At 42.3% G+C, this 21,447-nt stretch overlaps 1 protein-coding gene across 1 annotated transcript; it reads left to right on the plus strand.

The window, feature by feature from the left end:
* Positions 1–427: 427 nt before the first annotated feature.
* Positions 428–19,028, plus strand: LOC134341107 (uncharacterized). The gene is made up of 3 exons (XM_063038869.1): positions 428–641; positions 11,111–11,238; positions 15,243–19,028. The coding sequence occupies exons 2-3, from the start codon at positions 11,148–11,150 to the stop codon at positions 19,004–19,006; spliced, it is 3,855 nt and encodes a 1,284-aa protein (XP_062894939.1). The 5' UTR covers positions 428–641; positions 11,111–11,147; the 3' UTR covers positions 19,007–19,028.
* The last annotated feature ends 2,419 nt before the right edge of the window (positions 19,029–21,447 follow it).

Here is a 21,447-nt window from a genome sequence, read left to right on the forward strand (position 1 = left end):
TGGACACTCCCCGGGCGCAATACGAAGTGGCAGTAGCGGGGGCCACAGACAGATAATGTCGGTGTGGGTACAGAATGCTAAATTGTACTGAGTGGGCACCTGATGGCCTGAACATCGGTTTCTCCAACTTCGAGTAACGCTCCCCACACCCCCTCCCCACCACTCTCTTTTTTTCGACTGACAATGTGGTGAGTGAGTGCGGTCCTGAAACTCTGCAGCAAGTCAGCTGAAGCTTCCGCTGTTGAAGCCAAGCACCTTTGTCGCATTTGTGGTTTGATACTGCACAAGACGCATTCAGTATTTCTCGGAAAGTCTTTGCACCGGAAAACAAAACTGATAAGCAAATCAGAAGTATATCTGTACGACTCCGCCCCAGTGTGCGGAAACGGATCCCAGGTCATACTTGAAGAGTCCGGGGTGTCTTTTCCCTCCATAGATCGCCAGTTACTTTAATAACAACTCTAGGATTTGTTTGAAAACACCTCGGCACAACAAATCTCCCAGCTCGGGGGATTCTAATCAGCCCGGTGAGGTTCAGATTCTGACCCACATACAGACAGTGCAGCTGGGGTCTCCCAGCGAGACCACTCGAACCATCGCTGCAATCCCTGGTCAGCTGCAGACGGACGCTCTCTCTGCAGGTGAGTGAAACGGGTTGTTGGTTAGGGAAGTATTGGTGTGTGTGTGTGTGTGTGTGTGTGTTGCACAAGTGGGTGTTTCTGTGACACACCAATCGTTGGTTAAGTTTGAGATTTCCACTTGTGTGTCAGTTGAAGAAACCAATAAACCCCTTGTTCACGAAACGACTAAACGCTCAATAACAATCTGCTTTGCACTGTTTTATTGTAGTCAGTAATTTTAGATCAGACCTCAGAGCAATACAGCACAGGAACAAGCCATTCAGATCTGGTGTCTGTGCAGACCAGGATGCCAATAGAAGCTAATCACATCTAAAATGGACATTTCTTGTTTTTAGAAAGTGTCTAATTTGTTTTCCTTGTGAACGCTGCTTATATGATGTTATGTGCCTGGGATGCTGACGGAACAAAGTTTTAATTGCACCTGTGCATACATGTACTTGTGTTTATGACAATAAACTTGATTTTGACTGTGACATCTGGTGTACTGTACACCCCTCCTTTTCCTAACTGTTCCTGCGCCTGTGTAGAAGCATTTTCCATCACCTCTACCATCTAATGATAGCCACTGCGACATTGAGGAATAGGGCACTGGTCTTACTTTTAATTGTGTTTTTTTCTGGTTTCTTGCTTTCTGGCTGCCTGTAAGCAGATGAATCTCATGCTTTTACAATTTATACACACATTGATAATAAATGTACTTTGAAATTTGAACTTGAAATAAAGAGAGAAAAGATGAAATGTGAAGGTAAGCTAGCCAATAATATCAAAGAGGATAGAAAAAGATTTTTTCAAATACATAAAGAGTAAAATTGAGATCAGAGTGGATATCAGACTACAGGAAAATTACACTGGAGAGGTAGTAATGCAGGACAAAGAAATGGAGACTAAACTAAGTAAGTATTTTGCATCAGTCTTTACAGTGTAAGACGCTAGCAGAATGCCAGAAATGCAAAACTATCTGGAGGCAGAAGTGAGCGCCGTCGCTATTACAAAAGGGAAGGTGCTTGGGAAGTTGAAAGGTTGCTATAAGGAGAAGTTGAAAGAACTTGGCTTGTTTTCTCTGGTGTGGCAAAGGCTGAGGGGAGACCTCAAGGAAATTGGTAAGGTTATAGTAAGCAAGGTAGAAGACAGCTGATCTCGTTTTCCCAGGATCAAAATACCTAATCCTTGAGGGTATAGTAGAGATCATGGACGATGGTAGTGGAGTCAAATTCAATAGAATTGTTCAAAAGGCACATAGATAGGTACTTCCCAAGATTCAGCACATCCTCCTTGTTATTAACGTGCTATGGAATATATGTAATTATTCACTTTGCCAGTCTTTCATTTCTCCATGGTATTCCCTTTGGTGAATACAGAATCAGAACCAGCTTTACTATCACTGGCATGTCACGAAATTTCTTTTCTTGCGGCAGCAGTACATTGCAATGCATAGCAATAAAATATAATTTACAATAAGTATGTATAAAAATAAATTAAATTAAACAAGTAGTGTGAGGAGAAAGGGGAAAATACTGAGGAAGTGTTCATGGGTTCTGTCCATTCAGAAATCTGATGGCGGAGAAGAAGCTGTTCCTGAAATGTTGAGTATCTTCAGGCTTCTGTATCTCCTCCTTCATGGTAGAACTAAGAAGGAGGCATGTCCTGGGTGATGTTGTTACTATAGACCATGACATCTGGCTACTCTTGTCACCTTACGCCCGGCATATTTGATGAATAAACTCTTCTTGGGCACAGGCATCGATTATAACCAATGTTTCAATGACAAACTCTGCCATCTTCATGAGGGATGATACCTGGGCATGTCTAGTCCGGTCATATTTATATCCCGAGAGTCCATCTCTCCTGATCCTCATCCAATTAGGTTTCCACTCTCCCCACTTGTTCACAGTCGAGTTCCAGTTCTTTCTTGGAGTGAGATCTTTGTCTTTGCTAAAATTCTTTTCCTCTAGTTTCATTTCAATGGCTTCCTTTACCAGGCGATCATAAAAGCCATTGGCATAGCACAGTAGTTTTGTGCCATGGGAGTCAACCCTATGCCCATTGTAAAGGCAGTGTCCTACTACTGCTGATTTCACCAGGTAAGCCAAACGGACACACCTCCTGTGCTCCTTGTTGCGGGTTTGCCCCGTGCGTCCTGTCTGGCCGATATACGCTGCTCTGCATTCACAGGGAATCCAGTAAATGCCAGCTGATCTGGATCTAAGGTCATCTTTGACCCTCATAAGCTGTGATTTGAGCTTCCTTATGGGTTTGTGGATACTATCCTGATGATGCTTCCAGAAACTGTGGAAATCTGGGGAAGACAGGCAGTACCATAAGGAGAAGGTGAGGCTTCTTTGTTCTTTAGGCTTCCTTCTGAGATACTGGGATAAGGTTATAATCGATACCTGTACCTGGATGGAAGCCTGAGAAAAGTTTATTCATTTTGTAGATTGTTTCAAAATATTGCTAATGTGCTGCCTTATCCACTATTTCTGGCAGCTCATTTCAAATACAAGTCACATTTTGTATGCCACTGATGTCCTTTTAAATCTCTAGCTTCTGATGTTAAACAGATACCACTTTATTTTTAGCAACTCCTCCCTGGAACTAAGACTATGTGCTTTCAATTTGTCTATGCCTGCCACGATCTTGTGTACATCTATCAGATCACCTACGAGATGGCTTTTTATAGCAGCTTATGGTCGAGACCACTAGGGGATCAGCCATTCTGGATTGGGTGTTGTGCAATGAACCAGAATTGATTAGAGAGCTTAAGATAAATGAACACTAATGGACAAGTGATCATAATACAATCAAATTTACCCTGAAATTTGAGAAGGAGAAGATAAAGTCAGATGTATCAGTATTCGAGCAATTACATAGGTATGAGAGAAGAGTTTGCCAGAATTGATTGGAAAAAAACACTGGGAATAATGACAACAGAGCAGCAATAGCTGGAATTTCTGGAAACAATTCGAAAGGCAGAGAGATGTACATTCCAAAAAGGAAGAAGTATTCGAAAGGCAAGTTGACACATTTGTGGCTAACAAGGAAAGTCAAAGCCAGCATAATAGCCAAAGAGAGGGCATATAATAGAGCAAAAATTAGTGGAATGCTCGAGCATTGGGAAGCATTTACAAACCAACAGAAAGAAACTTTTAAGAAGTCATTAAGAAGGTAAAGAAGGAATACGAAAGTAAGCTAGCCAGTAATATTAAAGAGGACACCAAAAGTTTCTTCAGATACATAAAGTGTAAAATAGAGGCGAGTTTGGATATCAGAACAATGGAAAATGATGCTGGAGTGGTTGTAATTGGGAACCATTGCTGAATAAGTAATGGACAAGCTGAATAAGTATTTTGTGTCAGTCTTCACTGTGGAAGACACTAGCAGTATGGTGAAAGATCCAGGTGTCAGGGTTCATGAAGTGTGTGAATTTACTATTAGAAGAGAGAAGGTTCTTGAGAAACTGAAAGGTCTGAAGATGGACCAGATGAGGTTCATCCCAGGGTTCTGAAAGAGGTGACTGAAGAGATTATGGAGGCATTAGTAATGATCTTTCATGCATCAATGATCTTGGTTCCAGAAGATGGGAAAATTGCAAATGTCATTCCACCCTTCAAGAAAGGAGAGAGGCAGAAAATGTAAATGATAAAAGAAAATCTGTAGATGCTGGAAATCCAAGCAACACACACAAAATGCTGGAGGAACTCAGCAGGCCAGGCAGCATCTACAGAAAATAAAAGTTGATGTTTTGAACCAAGGAAGACCCTTTGGGCTGAGTCCTGTCAAAGGGTCTCAGCCTGAAACGTCAACTGTACTTTTTACCATAGATGCTGCTTGGGCTGCTGAGTTCCTCCAGCATTTTGTGTGTGTTGAAAGTAAACTATAGACCAATTAGATTGACCTCAGTGGTTCGGATGATGTTGGAGTCAATTATTAATAATGAGGTGTCAGGATACTTGGAGGCACATGATGAAACAGGCCATAGTCAGCATGGTTTCCTCAAGGGAAAATCTTGCCTGACATATCTGACTGAATTCTCTGAAGAAATAACAAGCTGGATAGACAAGGGAGGATCAGTGGATGTTGTGTACTTGGATTTTCAGAAAATTTTTGACAAGCTACCACACATGAGGCTGCTTAACAAGCTAAGAGCCCATGACATTACCAAAAGATTCTAGCATGGATAAAGCAGTGGCTGATTGGCAGGAAGCAAAGAGTGGGAATAAAGGGAGCATTTTCTGTTTGGCTGTCAGTGACTGGTGGTGTTCCTCAGGGGTCTGTGTTAGGACTGATTCTTTCTATGTTATATGTTAATGATTTGGATGATGGAATTGATGGCTTTGTTGCAAAGTTAGCAGACAACATGAAAATAGGTGGAGAGGCAGGTTGTTTTGAGGAATTAGAGAGACTACAGAAGGATTTAGACAGATTAGTAGAATGGGCAAAGAAATGGCAGATGGAATACAGTGTTGAGAAGTGTATGGTCATACACTTTGGTCGAAGAAATGAAAGTGTTGACTATTTTCTAAATGAAGAAAAAATACAAAAATCTGAGGTGCAAAGCAAACTGGGTGTCCTTGTTCTAGATTCCCTAAAGGGTAATCTGCAGGTTGATTCTGTGGTGAGGAAGGCAAAAGTGATGTTAGCATTCACTTCAAGAGCACTAGAATATAGAGGCAAGGATACAATGTTGAAGGTTTATAAGGTACTTGAGAGGCTTCACTTGGAGTATCTTGAGCAATGTTGGTCCCCTTATCTGAGAAAGGATATGTTGAAACTGGAGAGGGTTCAAAGAAGGTTCATGAAAATGATTCCAGGATTGAATGGCTTTTATTCACTAGAATTCAGAAGAATGAATGGTGAACTCATTGAAACCTATTGAATGTTAAAAGGCTCTGATAGAGTGGACGTGGAGAGAATATTTCCTATGATGGGAGAGTCTAAGATCAAAGGACATGGCCTCAGAATTGAGCAGTGTCCTTTTAGAACGGAGATAAGGAGAAATACCTTTAGCCAGAAAGTGGTGACTCTGTGGAATTCTTTGCCACAGGCAGCTGTGGAAGCCAAGTCTTTATGTATATTTAAGACAGAAGTTGATAGCCTGATGCTAACCATGACTTGTACACTTTCATACAAAAATACATAAACAAACTGCAAAGCTCCCAGCATTGACCCGTGACATGAAACTTGACACAGGTCTTCATTCTGAGAAATAACCCTCTCCCTAACTCTAAGCCAGTTATGAATCCAATTTACCATTTCCCCCCAGTCAAGCATAACTTCCATGCACAAAGCCAGGCAGACTCCTCCTAATGAGACTGTCTATCCAAATGTTGTTAGATCCTGTCCTTCAGAATTCCCTCCATAACATCCCCTCTGCTCATATCAGACTGACAGGTCTGTAGTTCTCTCGCTTGTCTTTGCTACCTTAAATGATGGGACAGCAGTGAGCACCCCAGTCTTCGGGAACTTCACCTATGGCTAATGACAAAGCAAACATTACCGTATGGGCCCCTTCAGTTTCTTTATCCAGTCTCCCACAATGTCGGAGATGCTCTTGGTCAGACTCTGGGGATTTATCCACCTTAAAGCACTGTAGGGCTGCCAATACCGCCTCCTGATAATATGAATTTCCTCTAATACATCGCCATTGTTTCCCTTAACTCTTACAAAACCATGACATTTTCCTTGGTAAACAATGAGATATATTTAATAAATCTCCCACCTGCAGCTTGCTCCCTAGCCATCATTATAATTCAAACTTCAAAGTAATTGATAATCAGCATACATACCTGTCCCCCATGCAACCCTGAGATTCTTTTTCTGTGGGTATACTTAGCAAATCTATAGAACAGTAACTGTAAACAGGATCTGCAAGCTGAAAACATCAGGAACTATAAACTGAAAACAAACTCTGCAAATGCAGATAATAAATAACAATAAATAATGAGCATGAATTAACAAGTTAAAAAAGGTCCTTAAATAACTGTAGTGATCCCCTTTTGTTCAAGAGCCTGATGGTTGAGGGGTACTAACTACTCTTGAACCTGGTGGTGTGAGTCCTGAGGCACCTGTCCCTTCTGACTGGCGGCAGCAGTGAGAAAAGCGCGTGGCCTGGGTGGTGAGCATCTCTGATGATGGAAACCGCTTTTCGACAGATTCTTCTTATTGCTATAGGGCTTCATGGGACTTTCCTCAACCTTCCTAACCAGGTCCATTTCATACCTTCTCTTTGCCTTCCTGATACCCTCCAGAATATTCTTATGTTTTTTTATAGTCTTCACTACTGTGATCATTTTACATTGATTACGAGAAATTTCTTCTCTGAGGTCATGGTAAACATTACTGCATTAAACTAATTAAAGTCAAATCATTCAATATATTCAGGAAGCATCTGAACATTGTTTATATCTAATAGAATCAGGAGATGGAGGAAGAAAGCTCTCTCCAAACAGCCAATCATGATTTACTACTTTTCCTCATCACTTGTTACCAGGAGGAATGGAGTCTCCCGGCTTTGCTGTTTTCCCACTGCTTGCCTGAGAATTCTGTCGCCCTCTACAGGATAGACAAGAGACTGCAGATGCTGGAATCTGAAGCAACACACAAAATGATTCAATCAGCTTTATTATCACTGACAAAGGTCATGAAATTCATTGTTTTTCAGCATCAGTGCAAGACATTTAAAAATTATGATAAATTATAGTAACTAACTAATGCAAAAAAGGAATATCCCATAAGACATTCAGATGCTTGTTTGTTTAAAATAATTCCAACTCCATGCATATGCTGTTGACCTCTGGAATACATTATCAGAGAACTATTCTTAGTGAATTTGCCACTGTTGGTCCATCTAATTTCTGACAGGCCTCAGAGATCAACTTCCAACCTTTTCATTTCATTGAATGTGTTGTCCAACTTTCCTTTCTGGTAAAGTGTACAGATAATCCATGTTGCTACCCTCAGCCTTTTCCTATTGCTTACAATCTCTGGATGATGGTCTGGTGTCATCTGCAGCACATGACTACCCCTACCGAGTGAGGTGTTGTTCTCCCATCCTCCTGCCACCTCACTAGGGATAGGGTTCCCCTTGTCCTCTCCTACCACCCCACCAGCCTTCGGGTCCAACATATAATCCTCCATAACTTCCGCCACCTCCAATAGGATCCCACCACCAAGCACATCTTTACCTCCCGCCCCCCCCCCGCCGTTTTCCACAGGGATCGCTCCCTACGCGACTCCCTTGTCCATTCGTTTCCCCCCCCAATCCCTTCCCGCCAATCTCCCACCCCCACCCCCGGGCACTTATCCTTGTAAGCGGAACAAGTGCTACACATGCCCTTACACTTCCTCCCTCACCACCATTCAGGGCCCCAGACAGTCCTTCCAGGTGAGGCGACACTTCACCTGTGAGTCGGCTGGGGTGATATACTGCGTCCGACGCAGGCTGGGAACCCGTTTCGCTAAACACCTACGCTCTGTCCACCAGAGAAAGCAGGATCTCCCAGTGGCCACACATTTTAATTCCATGTCCCATCCCCATTCTGATATGTCTATCCACGGCCTCCTCTACTGTCAAGATGAAGCCAGACTCAGGTTGGAGGAACAACACCTTATATTCCATCTGGGTAGCCTCCAACCTGATGGCATGAACATTGACTTCTCTAACTTCTGTTAATGCCCCTCCTCCCCTTCTTACCCCATCCCTTATTTATTTATTTATTATTTTTTATTTTTCCCTTTCTCTCTCTTTTCTCCCTCTGTCCCTCTCATTATAACTCCTTGCCTGCTCTCCATCTTCCTCTGGGCTCCCTTGCCCCTTTCTTTCTCCCTAGGCCTCTCATCCCATGATCCTCTCCCTTCTCCAGCCTTGTATCCCTTTTGTCAATCAACTTTCCAGCTCTTAGCTTCATCCCTCCCCCTCCTGTCTTCTCCTATCATTTCGGATCTCCCCCTCCCCATCCCACTTTCAAATCTCTTACAGTTAGTCTTTCAGTTAGTCCTGACGAAGGGTCTCGGCTTGAAACCTCGACTGTACCTCCTCCTATAGATGCTGCCTGGCCTGCTGCGTTCACCAGAATTTTTTATATGTGTTGCTTGAAATTCCAGCATCTGTAAATTTCCTCGTACTTGTGAGATTGTGTTCATAGTTTGATGGATTATTCAGAAACCTGAAGGAAGAGTGGAGGAAGCTATTCCTAAAACATTGAATGTGGTTCCTCAGACTCAGTACTTCCTCTTCACTAGTAGCAATGAGAAGAGGGTAGGAAACTGTTGTTGAGGGTCCTTAATGTTGGCTGTCACTGCCTTAAGACACCAACGTTTATGACAAGTAATACACACAAAATACTGGAGGAACTCAGCAGGTCAGAGCATCTACAGAGAGGAAAGAAGAACCAACATTTCAGGCTGACAGCATGTTTTTGATGGTCTGGAATGTTCTGTCTGTGATAGCCTCTCACGATCCTGTGCATTGGGGCCTCCATACCAAATGGTGATGCAACCAGGCAGAATGCTCTCCATCTGTAGAAATTTGCAAGTGTTTGGTGATGTACCAAACTCTTTCAGCTCCTAATGAAGTGGAGCCCCTGCTATTTCATCAATGTATTAGGCACAGGATAAATCTTCTCCGACAGAACATAATGAGATTCCCCCTCATTCTTCTGAACTCCAAGGAATACAGCCAAAGAGCTGCCAGATGTTTCTCATACAGTAACCCTTTCATTCCTGGACATGATGCACAATATTTTGTGGATTAACTCAAAAATCCTGCTTCAACATATTTTAATTTTAGAAAATGAAACAGTAAAATGTGAAAATATTTGTGGGAGCTGAATAATTTTTCAAGGCACTGTCTCTCGAAATTTGTACTTTGTAGGTAATTCAACACCTCCTGTACTGTAATGGCACTGTCTACAAGGCATCCACTTTACAGTTCCAAGTTTCCAAGTCTTCAAGACACTTTCTATGGTAAATGTGCATAAATATCTATAACACTGTTCAATGCAGGGACCCTATTGTCTGAAAGCCCCTGAATCAAACTGATCTGAATAACAGTGGTTCTCAGGAATTGTCAGCCACAATTTCCCTAAATTTGTGATGAAATTTAGGCGGGAGGAGAAGATAGCAACGTGCCGTGCGCGCGCAGCTCTCCAGTGAAAATGATATTGTATCTGTTAAATAAGGGCCGTGGACAATTCTGATTTGATGGAGACAGACGTGAAAGCACAGAGGAACATCAGGAGAAATTTCTGAAATGCCGGTTCACTGCCGCTGTTACTGCGCAAATGAGAATCTTCCGGAGGGAAGGCCCCAAAATCCCCAGCTTTGCCTGCTGCTGTCGACCGAGATTGAGGTCGAATTGTTCGGATAGAGATGGCGCTCGGTACTCGGTGTCAGAGAGCTGATCAGAGCTCGAAGTTTTCGGACGACTCAGAGTCTTACTGTGGTCGGGCATGGCAGGGAGAGTTTTCTTCCTTCTCCTGTCTGCGTGAGATGTGGGACATTCGAGAGACCTTGAACTTTTTTTATTGTGCCATGGCCTGATTTTCATCAAGTTATGGTATTGTTGTACTGTTGTAACTATATGTTATAATTATATGGTTTTGTTAGTTTTATCAGTCCTGGTCTGTCCTGTGTTTTCTGATATCACACTGGAGGAATATTGTATCATTTCTTAATGCATGCATTACTAAATGACAATAAAAGAGGACTGTGTGTCCTCATAATCTAATCTAATCTAATCTAATCTAAAAATAAATCAGCATTTTACTCCCAATCTTCAGCAATTAACACACTTGTAGAACTGATAATCTAGCACAAGCATGCTGGTGTGGGGGGTGGGTGGTTGGGGTTCCAGGACAGCTGATTTTGCCCAACATTGGATGCTACTCCTAATATATCTCATCAATTTCCATTTCATTATTTTCCGTAGATATGAAGCACATCAATGCTTTAAACTCAGTGAGTTCATGTATTATGCAATAAAGGTATTCAAACTCAATGAGTTTCAGGGAACTTGGGAAGCAGAACCTGGTGAGTTTCAGCTGGTATGTTTCAGGCCCACTCTCCAGACCCTGGCTCTGTACACACTCACAGCCCACATTCAGCATCCTGGCTCCAGCTCCAGTTCCCAGCTCTGTCCACACACAGGACCACTGGTCCACACTCTGGAGCTGGGCTCCTCATGCACACTCTGTCCTCGTTATTGGTCCACACTCCAGACCTGTCCTCTGCCCACATACCCTGTGTGCAGCCACAGGAAAATTAGCACAGCCTCACAAGTAGACACCTTGCAGATGGCAAAGACTGGTAAAGTAATGAGCGAGTTAGATGTCACCGTTATTTTGAACACGGGATTATCAGAGTTTTAGTGTCGATGTCTTGAGATTGGCCTCATTTTTCATCTCTAAACAGAAGCATATTCAATACATTGCCTGAATTCAGCTTTTTAAATTTTGTTACATCTTCCATTTCAGATCACAGGTGATTACTGAGTTTCCAGCTCTCAGTGGAATGATGTGTGAAGTCATGGAACTGGCTACTCTGGGCCATCCTTTCCAGCTAGGAATGCTGTACGACTGCCGGTCAGACACTCTGATCCCAGGTATTGGAAGGTCATCATACGAAACAGCCATGGTCAAAACAGTGCGGTAGATTCAGTTTACAAACCACAAGGTGGTGATAAGAACTTTGCAAGTTTCAAAGTAGTTATGCAAATGAATATGGATGCTCTGGGAATAAGGTTCCTGAAATGTGATAAGGCCAGTTTCAATATCATAAGGTAACACCTGGCAAAGTCAATTGGAAGCCGCTACCGGCAGCCAATTCTCTATCAGACAAGTGGGAGTCATGCCAAAGGAAAATATCAGAATTCAGGGCAAATGTGTTCCCAAAGGTGTTAAGTCCAAGGAAACTTGGATGTTAGGGTCTATCCATGGAGCCAGGGCACATAGTCTTAAATTTATTCCTCATCAGAATTCACTAAGGAGAAGCATATATTTCCAATATATTAGATACTGTGATGGTGAAATTCCTTTCTATTTTATTAGTATACCTAAATGCCCAGAGTCCGGTAACGTATCCCATAGCGAGGCAAGGAGGAGATTGCTGGGATCCAGACAGAGATAGTTAACTATTCGCTGGCCACAGGTGAGGTGTTAGTCCAGACAGGTCAGGCAACACCTGGGGATTTTGAAACAAGGAATGTGTCAGACCAGAGATCATTTGTCAGAAATTAAAGAGAGACAATAATTCCATAGCAGAGAAGGTAGGGAAGAGATGGAATGCAGAAGGGGAAGATTTCCAGTAGGGTGAGAAATAATGAGCAAATGTGACTGTTAGATGCTTATGATACTGGAAGGGTCTGTCTCCTGTGCTGCATGCAGTTCAAGTTCAAACACTGATACAACCTCCAGGGCAGATTCCCATGACCTATCAACTGCTGCTTGAATGGCCTTCTTTCATCATGAGGTCATAAGTGTGAATGTTCACCCATATTTTCACAATTTGGATTCTATTTGCAGCAAGATGATAAGTGACACTCACACCACAGAGGTTTGTAACAAGGATCTTGTTTGGGTCAGGCTGGTGAGCAGTTGTGGTCTCTATTGGCTGAGGGGCAATTAGGAATGTTCTGGCAGGGAAAGTAACTGTTCTAAACCAGTAAATTAATTGGTTCTGTTAGTCCAGTATGTTGTACATTCATGCTAAATAGAGATAATTCTATGTCAAAATGATTGTGCGTCTCAAAGGATGTGTTGTCTGCCTAGTGCCCTGGTTCAGAACATCTCAACTGACCTGCAGAGCAGTTTGGAATGGAAGAGGAAAGATCCTGTTGCTGTGGTCCTTGTGGAAACAAAGGAAAAGGTTTTGTTCTGGGAATTTAAGCTATTAGTGACTAAACTAAAAGGCAGAACCAAAAAGATAATGACCTTCAGATTGTTTCCTGAGCCACATGCAATTTGATACAGGGTAAATATATCAGAGAACAAATGCATAGCTCAAAGATTGATAAGGAAGAAATGATTTGAATTTGTGGAACATAGTCCCCATATTGGGGAAACAGGGAGGTGTTCTGACGGGCTGGGCTCCACATAAATTATGGCGGGTCCCAGCAAATAACATAACTTGGGCTGTGGAAAGGCCTGTAAACTAAATATGTTACAGAAGTCTCCAGAATTGAAAATAAAGACAAAATATTATTAGGGAATGAGAAATTAACATTGAAAAAAATGAACAGGGTGATGAATACAGGACTGCACATTTCATATTTGAACATACCCAGCTCAGTATATGTAATAAGGTAGATGATCTTGCAGTGGAGTTATTATGTTGTGGACATCACTGATTCGAGGATGGAAGGAGATCATAGCTGGGAATTTAACATCCGAGAATACATGTCACATTGAAAGGACAGGTACAGTGTCTATGAAAAGTACTCACCAACCTTGGAAGTTTTCATGTTTTATTGTTTTACAACATCGAATCACAATAGATTTAATTTGGCTTTTTTTGACACAGGTCAACAGAAAAAGACTCTTTCATGTCCAAGTGAAAACAGATCTTTTAAAGTGATCTAAATTAATCATGAATATAAGACACAAAATAATTGATTGCATATGTATTCATTGCTTTTACCATGACACATCAATTCATCACTGGTGCAGCCAATTGGTTTTAGAAGTCACATATCTAGTTAATGTGGAGAAGCTAATATAAAAAAATATCAATATTGAAGTGGAGTAAAGGGAACTTGAGAGGTATAGGAGAGGAGTAGTCAAAGTTGATTGGAAGACGACATGAGCAAGAACGACACCCAAGCAGCAATGGCTGGAGTTTCCAGAAGTACCTTGGAAGGCACAGGATTGCCTCATTCCAAAAAAAGAAGATAGCTGAGAAGGGAAGTCAAAGACAGAACCAAAGAAACAATATCATATATAGTGGGGAGCTATTAAAAACCAATAGAAGTCACCAAAAAAAGCAATAAGGAGAGAAGATAAAATATGAAGATAAGCTAGTCAATAGTACAAAAGAGGATACCAGAAGTTTGTTTTTACAATTATATCAACAGAAAATAGAGGCAAGAGTAGGTATGACACCACTGGAAAACAATGCTGGTGAGGTAGTAATGGGGGAAAAACTCAATGAGTACTTTGGTCAGTTCTTCATTGTGGAATACACCAGCAGTCTGCCAGAAGTTTGAAGGTGTCAAGTGGCAGAGGTGACTGCAGACGCTCCTGTAAGGAATAGGTGCTCAGGAAAGTGAAAGGTCTGAAGGTAGATAAATCAACTGGATTCACCAGATTATGGAGTATATTGGGAGGTCTGAAAAATTGCAAATAACACTCCAATCTTTAAGAAGGGAGAGAAGCAAAAGACAGAAAATTAACCAGTTAGACTGACTACCAACTACTGTTGGCAAGATGTTGGAGTTCATCCATCAGGATGAGGTTTCAAGGTACTTGAAGGCACCTGATAAAATAGTCAAAGACAGCATGGTTTCCCTAATGGAAGAGGTTGAGGAAAAGAATGGTAATAAAGGGGTTTCCAGTGACTAGTGGTGCTCTGAGTGGCCAGTGTTGGGACCATATCTTTTCATGTTATTCTGTATGTCAATGATCTGGATGGTGGAATTGATAACTTTGTGGTCACATTTGCAGATTGGTGGAGTTCAGAAAGCAGGAGGATGTGGACAGATGAAGAAAATGAACAATGAAGTGGTGTATAGAATACAGAGCAAGGAAATGTATGTTCATGCATTTGGCTGGAAAGAATAAAGACAGAGATTAGTTTATAAACGTGGAGCAAATTCAGAAATCAGAGGTGCAAAGGGACTTGGGAATCTTAGTGCAGGATTCCCTAAAGGTTAACTTTCAGGTTAAGTCGGTGGTAAGGAAGTAAACATTCATTTTGAGAGAATGAGAATATAAAAGCAAGGATGTAATACTGAGGCTTTAGATGGCATTAGCAAAACTGTTCTTGGAGTATTGTGAGCAGTTTTGGCCCGTTATCTAAGAAAGGATGTACTGGTGCTGGAAAAGGTCCAGAACAGGTTATCAAGAATGATTCTGAATAAAAGGGTTAATGTATGGGGAGTATTTGATGGCTATGTGCCTGTATTTGCTGGGGGTTACATGGATGAGGGATGATCTCACAGCAACATGTCAAGTACTTAATGCTGAGATACAATGAATGTGGTGCGGATATTTCCTATAGTGGAAGAGACAGGGACCAGAGGCAAAGTCTCAAAATTCAAGGATGTTCCTTTTGAACAATGATGAGGAGGATTTTTTTAAGCTAGAGGTTGGTGAATCTGTGGAATTCATTGCCACAAGTAACTGTGGAGGCCATGCTGGGTATATTTGAAGCAGAGATTGACAGGATCTTGATTAGTAAGGGTGTGAAAGATTATGGAAAGAATGCATGGGCTTGGTATGGATAATGAATCAGCCATGGTCAAATGGAGGAGCAGAGTTGATGAATGGTCTAATTTTTCTCCTACGTCTTGTGGCTAAAAATACAGCCTTTTCAGGAAATCATTCCACAGTATAATCATCGTTTACACAATTGAAATTTATTTGACTGTTTCCTGTTGATTATTTTCTATAGACATCACCTTGTGGGATTCACAGACACTCCAGAATAACCTCAGTAGTCGGGATCAGCCCAGCACTGAGTTTCACATCCTCACATTGGACTCCATGGAGAAGAAAGTTGCCGCACTCAATGTGTCGGAATCACTGAAAGCAAGTCTGCTGAGTGGTGCAGTGGAGGTGAAAGGATCAGCAAAATATCTCACTGACACAAAGGAATCAAAACGACAGGCACGAGTTACCCTCCAGTACAAAACAACGACCAGCTTTGAAAAACTGACAATGAGCCACTTGAGGAAGCTGAACATCAGTGACCCGAGTGTGTTTGACGAGGAGTCGGCAACCCATGTCGTTACAGCAGTGCTGTATGGGGCCCAGGCTTTCTTTGTGTTTGATCAAATGGTCACTCCAGCAGAGAAACTGCAGGATGTCCAGCGTGATATGGAAGCAATGATTACACATCTCCCTGAGTTTGCAGTTCAGGGGGAAGATTCACTGAAAATGACGGAAGAACAGAAGTTTAATTCTGAGAAATTTAGCTGCACCTTTTATGGGGATTTCTCACTGAAGAACAATCCCACCACATTCCAAGATGCCATCAGTACCTATGCAAGCCTCCCAAGCTTACTGGGATCAGGTGGGGAGAATTCAGTGCCTATGAGAGTCATACTTTATCCTCTCAGTAAACTAAACTCAAAAGCTGCTCAGGTGGTGAGGGAGATAAGTGTGGGTTTGATCAGTCACTGCCAGCGTGTCCTGGAACAGCTCAGTAAGGCAGTGATGAGATGCAATGATATGCTGAAAGACAGGGTCTCCATTCAGTTTCCTGAGATTGGAGATAGGACAAAACAATTCCAAGGGATGTGCTTGGAATACAAACTGGTTTTCCAGGGGACTTTAGCAAGAGTTTTGCCACCTATCCGGGGAGGTAAAGAAAAGAAAGGTTTACTGGCGGATATACTGAAGAACAGGGAACAGTCACCATTCAGTCAGCAGTCACTGGTCACATGGTTGGATAATAAGGAACAGGAGATGAAGGCAGTGGGACATTACCTCAAGATGTTTGAAGATATATCTTTGGTGAAATCAAAGAGAGAGTTGGATGATGAGCTGATGGATCCAACAATAGACTATGTGGTCTGCTTCACATTTACATCACTGCATCAGGATGATCTCTATCTGTCAGAGGCAAAGAACTACCTCCAATCTTTCACAGATCAGAAAATGCAGTCACCAACTCCTACTGGGGCCTGTGCGACACGACACAGCAAGCAGTGGTTTTGCCAACAGTCTGTGTCCCATAAAATGGAGGAAAATTCTCAATTATTCCTGGACTTTGCCACAGCCAACAAAGCAGATGGGAAAATAAAATTTCTTGTTACGTCTGTGAAGGATGACAGTCAAACAGGATCAGCTATTTACCTGTATCGGGAAGGGTCTCTGGAGAACCCATGTTTTGAACCCCCATCACAGCCAAGGAGACCTATAGTTCATCAAACAACACATGACAGTGTGATACTGCAGTTACATCCACCCAGATATGGTGCCAGTGAGATTGTGGGTTACAAGGTAGAGTACCAGGGCCCCCAGCAGGAGGGATGGACATCTGTGGTTACACCTGATAAATCCCAGTCCTTCACAATATCTGGGCTGCAGCCAGGCAAGAGGTATTATTTCCAATACACAGCTGTGTCGAAGGTAGGTGTCAGCAAGGCCAGTGTCAACTCTCGGTACATCACTTGTCCTACAAGTTCACCTGGTCAACTGGCCTTCCAATGTTGTTCACCAATTGCCACTCTGACTTGGGACATTCCAAAACAGAATGGGGATGGTGTTAAAATATTTCAGAACAAAATTGAATATAAAGAAGAGACAACAGTTGGGTCCAAAATGGAGTATGGATTATGCAAGGCAGTGAAGACAAGTGATACACAATGTCATTATCAGCTAAAGGAATTGAAACCAAAGACAAAATACAGAGTCCGAGTGTCTGCTGACTGTGGGGAAGCAGGTTGCAGTGCAGCAAGTAATGAGCTATTATTAGAAACAGTAAATGCACCAAAGAGAATAGCCCAGAAACTTTTGAGAGAATCTCCAGTGATATCCAAAGGAAACCCTTCCATTTACAAGCTCAACCTGAAGGAGAAGATATTGGATGATAGGAAACACCTTGTGAAATGCTCCTTTGGAAAACTCAGTACAAAACACGGAATGAAGACAATTATGGTTCTGGGAGCAACAGGGTCAGGAAAGACGACCCTCATCAATGGGATGATCAACTACATCTTGGGCGTGGAATGGAAAGATTACTTCAGATACAAGTTAATAGATGAAGAGACAGGAAAATCCCAGGCTGAAAGTCAGACATCCTCCATCACTGCCTACGAACTCCACCATCAGGTAGGATTTAAAATTGATTACTCTCTGACTATCATCGATACACCAGGATTTGGAGACACCAGGGGAATAAGCCGAGATCACTTGATCACTGAGAACATCCGAGAGTTTTTCACCTCCCCACAGGGTGTTGATCAAATTGATGCTGTGTGTTTTGTTGTTCAAGCCTCTTTGGCTCGCCTGACACACACACAGAAATATATCTTTGATTCAATTCTTTCTGTTTTTGGCAAAGATATTGAAGAGAATGTTCAGATATTGGTGACATTTGCAGATGGACAGCCTCCCCCTGTTCTGGAGACTTTGAAGGTAGCAGAGGTACCATGTCCCAAAGATAAAAATGGTGTGCCAGTTCACTTCAAGTTTAACAATTCAGTTGTGTTTGCCCAGTGTATGGCATCTGGAAAAGCTGCCGATAAGGATACTTCTGATGACAGTGAAGAAGAGCATGATGATAATTTTGATGCAATGTCCTGGAAGATGGGAGAAAACAGTATGAAGAAATTCTTTCGGCCTCTGAACAAGATGGAAACAAAAAGTTTATCTTTGACCAAAGAGGTTTTGATGGAACGTAAGCAGCTGGAGACTGTAGTGGAGGGGTTGCAGGTTCAGATCAGAGTTGGCCTGACCAAACTGGAGGAAGTCAGGAAAACACAACAAGTTCTGAACCAACACCAGACCGAGCTGGAAGCAAATAAAGACTTTGAGTATGAGATTGAGATTACAGTTCCTGAACAGGAAGATATCAGCAAAACAGGCCATTACATAACCAACTGTCAAAAATGTCACTTCACCTGTCACTATCCCTGTGCGATTGCAAATGATGCAGAAAAATCTGGGTGGGCAGCAATGGACGGGAATAGAAACTGCACTGTCTGTCCCCAAAAATGTGTCTGGAGTGTTCACTTCAACCAGAAATACAAGTTTAACTATGTAACCAAAAAGGAGAAGAGAACATACGATGAGCTGAAAAAAAATTATGAGATGGCCTATGGTGAGAAGATGACTCAGCAGAATATCATGGAGAGCCTTCAGCAAGAGTTTGTTGTGGTTCAGAATGTTGTGTTGGAGTTTATTGAACAATTATCCATCAGCATTAGGAGACTTGAAGAGATAGCTCTGAGACCAAGTCCGTTATCCACTCCAGCTTATATTGAGCTCCTGATTCAGTCTGAGAAAGAAGAGGCCAAGCCTGGGTTCCTGGACAGAATTCAGGCACTGAGGGACGTCAAGGAACGGGCAGAGTTGATAGAGAAAGTTACCAATGTGAATATGTCATCAGAGGAACAGAAGCAAAATCCAACAGAGTCAAAAAAAAGCACTGGAAACTGGGTTACAAACAACCTTTCTATCATTTTTAATAGGTTCTCTACCAATATATAACTGGAAGACATTGCAACCATATCCAAAATGGGAAGCAGTTGTTTCACCCAGCTGATAAACAATCTGCTGATTGCAATTCACCCTCCATCTTCTCCAACATCTGCCCGCAGTATTTAAGACCACATTGTTTTTCCTCAATGCTGCCCTCCCTCAGACATGATGGGAGCTGTGGACAGAGAATTTATCCACATTCCTTCCTCTTTCCCATCTACGTCCCATCCCTTGGAAACAGCATTGGAATCGCAGCCTCTATTACCCCTGTACACAGTCTACTCACAGCTCCACCCCCACCAACTCCTCCTTCAATCCCTATTCTCTCCATGTTGGCAGACAGCACATTCCCTGATCTTGTACGAAATGATGGTAAACTTTCTCCCAGTTGTATGCTTCTCTCTGACTACTGTCAGAGTCTCGCCCATGGGATGGGTGGAGCATGGATGTGTTCCATGAAATTCAGCACAGAAAAATATAAAGTAGGAGAAATAAAATAAGACTTAAGTTATCAAATGATATAGGAAACCATTAAGCTCACTGAACCAATGCTAACTTACAAATCAACAGCATCTGTCACATTCTCCCACTTTCCCCATAATCTACTCACTGCCATTTGCCAACTAATGCACTCATTTGCTCATAAATTAAGAAAAAAATGAATGTGTGGTGGAAATCTGTAGTAAAAAAACCAGGAAATGCTGGAACTGCTTAGCAGGTCAAGTAGTGTCTGCTGAGGGAGAATCAGTTAATGTTTCATACCCACAACCTGCAATAGATTTTTTGATGCTCTTCTTTGGAATGTCTGAACATTGGAGCAAATGTAGCTTGTGCAATCAAAATATTAACTGTTTCTCTCTCCAGCATATTTGCGTGTTCTTTTAGTGATTATGCTTGGACAGAAAGAACAAGATTATCCTGTTCCTTAAAATTCCCTGGGGTCCTACATTCATTGTGTACACCGTCTCCTTATTCATCCTCCCAACATACATCATCACTTTTTCTTCCTGCCATCCGTCTTTCCATTTCACCAACTTAACAATATCAATGTCACTAAAAACTACCCTGCTCACTATCCGCTGGACACAGGCATCCACTCACAAACACGGCCATTTGTGACAATGAATTGCACAGATTAACCACCCTCTAGCTAAAGAAATTCCTTCTCATCTCCGTTCTGATGCTGTCGCGCCTGGCCCTAGACTTCCCCACTATAGGAAACAATCCTCTTGGAAAACAAATTGGTTTTCCAGGGGACTTTAGCAAGAGTTTTGTCATCTATCCGGAGAGGTGAAGAGAGGAAAGGTTTACTGGTGGATATACTGAAGAACAGGGAACTGTCACCATTCAGTCAGCAGTCACTGGTCACATGGTTGGATGATAAGGAACAGGAGATGAAGGCAGTGGGACATTACCTCAGGATGTTTGAAGATATACCTTTGGTGAAATCAAAGAGAGAGTTGGATGATGAGCTGAGGGATCCAACAATAGACTATGTGGTCTGCTTCACATTTACATCACTGCATCAGGATGATCTCTATCTGTCAGAGGCAAAGAACTACCTCCAATCTCTCCCAACTCAGAAAATGCAGTCACCAACTCCTGCTGGGGCCTGTGCGACACGACACAGCAAGCAGTGGTTCTGCCATCGGTCTGCTTCCCGCAAAATGGAGGAAAATTCTCAATTATTCCTGGACTTTGCCACAGCCAACAAAGCAGATGGGAAAATAAAATTTCTTGTTGCGTCTGTGAAGGATGACAGTCAAACAGGATCAGCTATTTACCTGTATCAGGGAGGGTCTCTGGAGAACCCACGCTTTGAACCCCCATCACAGCCAAGGAGACCTATAGTTCGTCAAACAACACATGACAGTGTGATACTGCAGTTACATCCACCCAGATATGGTGCCAGTGAGATTGTGGGTTACAAGGTAGAGTACCAGGGCCCCCAGCAGGAGGGATGGACATCTGTGGTTACACCTGATAAATCCCAGTCCTTCAAAATATCTGGGTTGCAGCCAAGCAAGAAGTATCATTTCCAATACAGAGCTGTGTCTAAGGTAGGTGTCAGCAAGGCCAGTGACAGCTCTCGCTACATCACTTGTCCTGCAAGTTCACCTGGTCAACTGGCCTTCCAATATTGTTCACCAATTGCCACTCTGACTTGGGACAGTCCAAAACGGAATGGAGATGGTGTTAAAATATTTCAGAACAAAAGTGAATATAAAGAACAGACAGCAGTTGGGTCCAAAATGGAGTGTGGAGTCAGAGTCCGAGAGTCTGCTGACTGTGGGGAAGCAGGTTGGAGTGCAGCAAGTGATGAGGTTTTATTAGAAACAGTAAATGCATCAAACAGAATAGCCTAGAAAATTTTGAGAGAATCTCGATTGATATCCAAAGGAAACCCTTCCATTTATAAACTCAACCTAAAGGAGAATACATTTCATGGC

This window comes from Mobula hypostoma, assembly GCF_963921235.1.
Source record: "Mobula hypostoma chromosome 5 unlocalized genomic scaffold, sMobHyp1.1 SUPER_5_unloc_1, whole genome shotgun sequence".
Classification (NCBI taxonomy): Eukaryota; Metazoa; Chordata; class Chondrichthyes; order Myliobatiformes; family Myliobatidae; genus Mobula; species Mobula hypostoma.

Bases quoted from the DNA above. Each gene is read 5' to 3' on its own strand.
- LOC134341107 (XM_063038869.1), top strand. From the start codon at position 11,148: ATGATGTGTGAAGTCATGGAACTGGCTACTCTGGGCCATCCTTTCCAG. The intron at 11,239-15,242 runs GTATTGGAAGGT...TATTTTCTATAG, and splicing joins GTCAGACACTCTGATCCCAG to ACATCACCTTGTGGGATTCA.